The 7528-nt window shown below is 43.5% G+C and overlaps 1 protein-coding gene across 2 annotated transcripts; it reads right to left on the bottom strand.

Moving 5' to 3' along the window:
• Positions 1–355: 355 nt before the first annotated feature.
• LOC311496065 (DEP domain-containing protein 7-like) lies at positions 356–7098 on the bottom strand. Of its 2 annotated transcripts, XM_084555804.1 has the most exons (12): positions 7009–7090; positions 6591–6776; positions 5788–5929; positions 5479–5574; positions 4937–5106; positions 4271–4481; positions 3590–3735; positions 3282–3443; positions 2703–2845; positions 1698–1823; positions 1120–1195; positions 366–814 (listed from the first exon to the last, which is right to left on the bottom strand). In XM_084555804.1, exons 1-12 carry the CDS (start codon positions 7073–7075, stop codon positions 603–605), a joined length of 1737 nt encoding a protein of 578 aa, XP_084411930.1. In that variant the 5' UTR covers positions 7076–7090; the 3' UTR covers positions 366–602. The 2 variants fall into 2 exon arrangements, with proteins under 2 accessions (XP_084411931.1, XP_084411930.1); XM_084555805.1 differs by lacking the exon at positions 1120–1195 and having other exon boundaries at positions 356–814; positions 7009–7098.
• Positions 7099–7528: the final 430 nt, after the last annotated feature.

Here is a 7528-nt window from a genome sequence, read left to right as displayed (position 1 = left end):
GGTGAGCGAATACTTTTGGTAATATAGTGTATTCTGAAGTTTTTTTTTTTTTTAAATCATTCTATTATTAATAGAAGGCCACTCGCCAAAATATTAGGTACGCGAGTGAAAATGAATGCTTTCTATTATCTAATTTATATATCTATATATATATATATATATATATAGATATATAACAGTCCTGCAACTAAATGTGCAGTTATAACGTTTAGTTAATGTCAAAACAGCAAGAAAGGTGGTAATTCATCTGTACGATCATTTTTGAAGGAGGTAGTTTGTGGTGCTGTTAAACTGGACTGAATTAAAAATATTTCTGTCAATCCAATTCAATAGTACGACAAACCTCAGATATTTATGTGCAAGACTGTCTCCTAGCAAATATTCACATTTGAGAAGTTGGGTACCAACAATTTTTTGGCTTAATCCACGAAACAGTGTACATTTGACAGAGACACATCTGAGTGCATATTAACTGTTTATTTTAATTGTCTTGTAATATAAAGTAAATATACACAGAAATGCACAAACAGGTATATCATCATATATTTACATACCTGATTTACTTGTTAGCCTCAAATATGTCTTTTGAGTTCAATCAAAATCTACAGCACGCTAACAGCAGAGTCACCAAAGTACTGGTTAAATATCTCTGGGTGGGCTTGGTAAAACTGCCTCAGGAGACGCTTCTTCTCCTTGTCGGATTTCTTGGCGTCCTCGTGGATGCTGCTTAGGAGGGTCCACAGTTCCTGGTTGGTGTTCTTCTTTGTCGAGTTAGCGTACGTCCTGCTGGGGAGCTGCTGACAGAACGTGGAGCCTTAAAAGACAGGAGAGGAAAAACAAGACAATAAAGCTGCATTAACTGATTTGCGTGGAATAGTGACCGTGACAAATTCCATAACCATCAACGGAGAGTGTGTAGAGGTGGATCATAGACTCAGTAAAAGGTCAGAGCCGTCTCCATTTTATTCATTTATTTATTTTATTTTTTTTAACAGATTTTTCTGAGAGCTAAAAACCTGTGAGTTGGTAGCATTTCTGTCGAGTTTCTAGCATTTGGGTTTTATCTGTGATGAGTCGTGGACGCTGGTGCTGGGTTAGCGCTCGTCAGCGGTCATTTACCTGTCACATCAGGTTGTTTCCCTTGTACGAGGCCCGCCAGCTTGTCACTCACTCCTTTGTGCAGAGCCCCCGGTATCTGGAGCACAGAATAAAGACGTCTTGGTGGTGTTTTAAGGACCTTACCCCTTTCACTAAACTAGAATTGGACCTGAAGTACTTTTAAAATCGGCCTCAATAGAAAACCCTGGGCTGAACTTCTGATCAATTATCCAGGTGATCTGTTAACCATCTGAGGAAGGTTTCATGATCTGAGGTGCAGATTAAACAGCATTAATTGAATCTCTATTTAGTCGATTTTACAAGGAACTCCATACGGCCCTGGTCATGTGTGGGTCAACTTGGCTTACTACGATAAATTAATAACAGAATACCATGTCTAATACCGGGGCTGTGACGTTTATCATGGTGGAAGATTCTGATGAAAATGAGATATGCTGCATTATGGGAAATGTACTATCCAGATTGGTGTTTGGAGACTGATCCATAATAGAGTCTAAAATTTACAGCCATTTCAGGTTTGGTCATTTTATTAGTCAAGAAATAAAGTTGCACAGAATAGACCGGTCCTGTTCCATTACCTTAAAGATTTCTTTTATGTTGCTAAGCATAAAAACCACCATAAGATCCTCCTTCTCCTTTGAGATAGCCCTGCTGTGAAGGATGGCCCTGGAGAAAGACCTCTTCACTGCCAGTCTGTTCTCCACCTGCAGACATGATGGAACATGTTTAATGACAAATAACAGAAGAAGAAAAAAAAAAAAAGGTTCTGGACCAGAGATAACTTTATATATTGTGAAAAAATCTTTTTACTCTATTAGATAAAAATGCATTGTCCAGTGTGAGATGGATGGTGAGCTCAAACTGGCCTGATCCACAGTTTGTCAACTGACAAACCAGATGAAGAAGAAGAACGAGAAGAAGGATAATTAGGAGAAGGAGGAGAATGAGAAGGAGAAAGAGAAGAAAGAGAAGAAAGAGAAGTAGGAGAATGAGAAGAATGAAGAGGAAGAGAAGAAGGAGGAGGAGGAGGAGGAGGAGGAGGAGGAGGAGAAGAGGAGGAAGAGACGAAGGTGAAAGAAGAAAGAGAAGCAAGAGAATAAGGAGAAGAAGGTGGAGGAGAAGGAGGAAGAGATGATGGAGAAAGAAGAAAGAAGGAGGAGTAGGAGAAGAAGAAGGAGAAGGAGGAGGAGGATGAGGAGAAGGAGAAGAAGGAAAAGAAAATAAGAAGTAGGAGAAAAAGGAGACGTGGAAGGAGAAAGAATGAGAAGAAAGAGAAGGAGAAGATAAAAGAGAATGAGAAGAGAAAGAAGGAGGAGAAGAAAAAGGACGAGAAAAAAGGTGGAAGAATAAGAAGAAATAGAAGAAGTAGAAGTAGGAGAAAAAGTAGAAGGAGAAACAAGGAGAAGAAAAAGAAGAAGTAGGAGAATGGAAGAAGAAGAAGAAAGGGAAATAGGAGGTCTGAACTCAATAGGGACCATGGTCTTGACTGGGTTTCTCCACTGACCATTAGGAAGGTTGATTCTGGAAATAAATCATCTTAATACTCCTATAATCTGAGTCCAGCGAGAGTCACCAGCTCTCACCTCCTTGTCCACTTTAATCCCTTGCGGATCCGCCGCCAGAGACATGAACGTCAGTAGTCGGCGCAGCTCATCTCTGCAGCTGAGCGGCAGCAGCTTCAGACACAGCTGCAGAGCCTCGAGAGCCTTACCCAACTTGGCGTTGGCTGAAAAGGTGAGAGGGGAGGAAATACAAATGTACTGTATGTAAGTATACGTAAATAAGCAACAACACAGTGATCCTGTTTAGACCTCGCATTAACATCCAACCTGGGCAAACCCATTGCAACTGGCCAGCTTTAAGTACCGGTGTTGACACCTGGCATTGAAATGCGTCCCCAGCCGTCACTTTAGATCTGATCTCAGTTTTGCACTCTTAAACACCGACATCATTTGGGGCGCATACCTAATCTCCTTTTCCAGTGATTATAATAGCGACAGCGGCCCAAATGTGGTCTAATCGCTCAAATGAGTCCTCAATGCGTCCTGGGTGCGTTCACACCTGCACTTTAAGCAGGACAGTAACAACTGGATTCCCCAGGACAGATGTTCATGCAAGGTCTCAACGGGGCCCAGTGTCTGGCCCACAGTCTGGGTTCTTACTCAGCAGGTCGGTGATGGCTGTGTAGATGTCCGTCATGTGCTGAGGCAGCAGCGGCGACCTGTTAGTGTTGCTGTAGTGTTTGACCAGAGTCCCGTACAGCAGCAGCTTACACTGGGCCAAGCCAGTCTGGGAGGGACGAGTCTGGTCATCGCTGCTTTGACCTGGAGAGGACACAGATTGAGATATGGCATTGTAGTACCAGTGTGACTGCACTGAAAGCTAATTTAGAGTAGGCTTGAGTAGAAAGTATAAATATACATTGCATTTTAGAAGAAGTAGTGGCATTAATGTAACACCAGACACTTGCCTCCCTCTTGGACGCTGCTACCGGCCGGTTCTTGGGTCTCTTTGTGTTGAGGGAAACACTGAGGAAGCTCCCTGCTCAACTCCACGACTGGCTGGTCGGGGAGGAAGTCCAAACAATCCAGGGCTGCACAGAGCCACTCGTCTTCCCTGAGGGATAAGGAGTATATTCAAATTATGTCAAGGCTTAATATAGTTATGCATCATTAAGGGCATGGTTACTTTAAGTGACTTTAAGTGGGTGACTTCACAAGCTGTTAGCAGTCCGTCTAGGAGCATTTATCATTGGATAAGTTCAACAATGCGATGTAACTTGTCCCAATGCGTCCTCCATAAAACGGCTGGGGCAAGAACACATCCAGGTATTTGGATTAAACTCGGTCAGATGTGTACTTTGAAATGGGACAGTACTTGGGCAGCAAGTTCTACAGAACTGGACCATGAAGCAAAGAAAAATGTTGGCTTTGTTTGACGGATCATGTTTCCTTCAACATCTCGTGGATGGCCAGGAGCCTATACGTCGGTTAGCTGAGGAACACATGTCACCAGGATGCAAGGAACACCTCCTAGCCCTTGGCTTTCACACAAGGCGTTCCATCGTCATCAGTGTATAATTCACTTCACGTAAACAAAGTTATATGGTTGTGGTATATTCGAATATATATCAAATGATTTTCAAACATACTGAGAGTCCCTGAAGGCCTTGAGGATCTGTCTGTCCAGGCGGTTGCTGCTGTAGATCAGGTCTGGCTTACTCTGAGGCAGCAGGTTGGACGGAGACGGAGGTGGAGAGGATGGACTCTTGTGGCTGCACTGAAGCACTCCTTCCAGCAGGGGGAGCTCCACCAGGTTTAACAGCCTGAGCAGGGTCTGCTCCTGCCACACCTCATCCACCACTGTGGAGCAGAGTAAGGAAAGATTCACTTGTGCATTTTGTTACCAAAACAATGGGAAAAATAATGTATGCACTTCCAATAACAGTAATAAAGCAGTTTCAAAATGTTGTTGGTAGTCTTGTTGCACTTGCAACCTTCCCAGTGTTCCTTGCCGTCTTTTGCCCACTGCATGCTGGGATATGACCAGAAGTGTCTTAAAAAAACAACTGTCTGGTCTGGTCTAGGTGGGTGCTACATGTCTAAGTAACATCCACACCAATGAATGCCAGGTCCAGAAGTTTCCCAGCAGAACACTGAATTGTCACAAGATGGTCGATGTTATTCACTTCTCCTGTCAGGGGTCATAATGTTGTGGCCGTATTTTTGAGTTGCCAAAATCTGGTGTGTCCAGGTATTCCACACAAATCAACGTGACCGATTACGCATCGTTGCAGGACTTATGATCACTTGCTTACATGATTGTGGTAAAACCGAGTCGGTCTGCACTCTGCTGGGACTCAGACTCAGATAGTCCACCACCACAGGCTCCAGTGACAGACTAGCAGCGACCCGAGTCTCCGGTTGACTGGCCTTTAAGGACATCTCGGTGAGTTTGACAGGGGTGGACGTCTCAAGCTCTTCCTGTCTGAAATGCAAAACAGACCGAGCACTCGTACCGACGAAGCTTTTTACTGATTATGGTACAGATCAGGACAAATGATTATGTATAATATGAAGCACTTAGACACTGCTTTGACATGTCAAGTATTTCATTCAAGAGAAAATCAAAACATTTAGAGCTACTATGATAGAACAGTAGCATTATTTTAGATATACCATGATCAGACATTTGCACAATCAATGCAATTCAATAAAAACAAATCCTGCAACATATTCAGTCTTTATCATCTTTTACTGGCACTGTGTGTGTCAGGTGGTTAACTCTTGTTTGCTGTAGTGCGTTGCATTGCATATGTCAACATAAACTAATAAATATGGAATGATTTAAATATGATACCTGTCTGGAGGAGCGCTGCAGAAGAGTTTTTGGATCCCATTTACAAGCAGCCCTCTTTCCAACTCATCAACAGAAGGATTGCACGTGTCTACAAACCTGAGGGCGAAAATGGTGATGATTCAGGCTAATCATCATTTAGTATAAGGGCTACAGGGTTAGCTAAAGTCTTGGCTGAGTCTGGTGTTCAGTATCACAAAATTAGATTTAATGTTATTTTCTTCCAGTCAATATTTTGTTAATTTGAGCCAAAAAAAATCATTAAGTTCAGTAAAATGTAGACTCCTGGCTATGTGTCCGCAGACGTCTTACCTGTACAGAGAACTCCTGCTGTCCTGAAACACATCCGGCTTCTTGTCTTTCCCAAACACTTTGGTTCCCACGGCCTCGAACACGTTGCACTCCAGCAGAGCCTGGCAGACACACACCACTCTGTCCCGAGACACGTCAGCACCTTTAATCAGAATCAGCAGTCCGATATCAGCTGCAACATTAAAACCCACCAATCTGTGAAGTGAATAACACTGATGATCTCATTATGATGGGATGATTTCATGCTCTTCTGGGAATCCTGGGTCCTGGCTCCAACACCAGAACATCGTTGCAGACCCCATGGCAACAGCAAGATGGAGTCTGCTGCATCCTGGTGCCATATCTTCCCCACATAGCGCCGCACATGCACCCGTCTATCCATGTGTTATGAAAGAAAATGTGATTCATCAGACCAGACCACCTCGTTCCACTGCTCCGTGTGTCCAGTTCTGATGCTCACATGTCCACTGCAGGAGCTTTCATCAGAGGTCAGGGGTCAGCATGGACACCCTGACTGGTCTGTAGCTACACAGCTCCAAACAAAACTTCCTTGGACACACACACATTTGATAGGAACAACCCACAAGAGCTGCAGTTTTGTAGAAGCCCTGACCCAACCTAGTCATTGCTGTTCTGACCTTATCATAGTCTCTCAAATCCTTTAACTTGTCCATTTTTCCTGCTTCTAACATCAAGATAACCAGATGATCAGTGTTATCCACTTCAGCAGGGATGCCAACCAGTCCATCATAATGTTATGGCTTTTTGGTGTATATGAACAAAGAAGTCCAGCACACACATACCCTCAAAGCCCTTGATGTGAGCAATGTGCTCTGCCACTACATCCACGGCCTCCGAGCCGAGGAAACAGTCACCGTGGGACTTCAGGTGGACCCGTCTGCGCTTCACCGTCACATTGGACCTGAGGTGGAAGATGAGGCCGCTCCACATGGAGGAGGACTGGACCGGCTTGGTGGCCACTCCAGGAGCTGGGTGCAAATAAACATACAACATGTTGACTGATGAGACAGTGAGGATTTTGGAGCAAAAACAGGGAATTTGTTGATTTTAAACATAAAGATTGGACAACTTTAAGGAACATTTTAGTGCTTTTACTTTGCTTTCTTTACTCAGAATACCAACAAAATGACTCGGGCCTCCCAGAGCTGCAGAAATCAACAAACACCAGCTCGCTGCAATGCAACGAGTTAATTAACTCACCTTGGGGACGCACACACAGTTTCTCTGCAAGGTTCAACGCCGCAGCTCTTTCTTTTATCGAAGCCATGTTCCTAAAAGGCAGTCTGGGAGACGCTCGTTTAGGTGCAGGAAGACATGCAGGGAGAAGCAATCAGTGAAAGCATGGCCGAGCAAAAGAAGCCTCTGATTTATGTGCAATTTAAAGATGTCACCACTAGATGGCAGCAATCGCCAAGTCACACCGAGTTCAAACCTGCAAGACAACTGGAGACGTTTCTGTTTTGCTGTCTTTGCTGTTCATACTGGAATAAATAGTATAGATGGAAATGAATGGGAAGGTGATGGAGACAGGTCTTCTGAGTCTTTAACCAATGCTGTCTTCAGGTTCTCAAGGAAAATAGCAGTTTTATATCAAAGTAACCTTTAATGGGGAGGTGCAGCAGGTAAAAATAATCTGTATTAATTCATTTACAGCAACTTGAACTCTTTCTAACATCAACTATTTGTTATTGCACTGAATGCAATAAGTTAAAATCACATA

The sequence above is a fragment of the Chelon labrosus genome (assembly GCF_963514085.1).
Source record: "Chelon labrosus genome assembly, chromosome: 11".
NCBI classification, from domain to species: domain Eukaryota; kingdom Metazoa; phylum Chordata; class Actinopteri; order Mugiliformes; family Mugilidae; genus Chelon; species Chelon labrosus.
The sequence above is the reverse complement of the archived record's forward strand: the minus strand, read 5'-3'. Positions and strand labels throughout refer to the sequence as shown.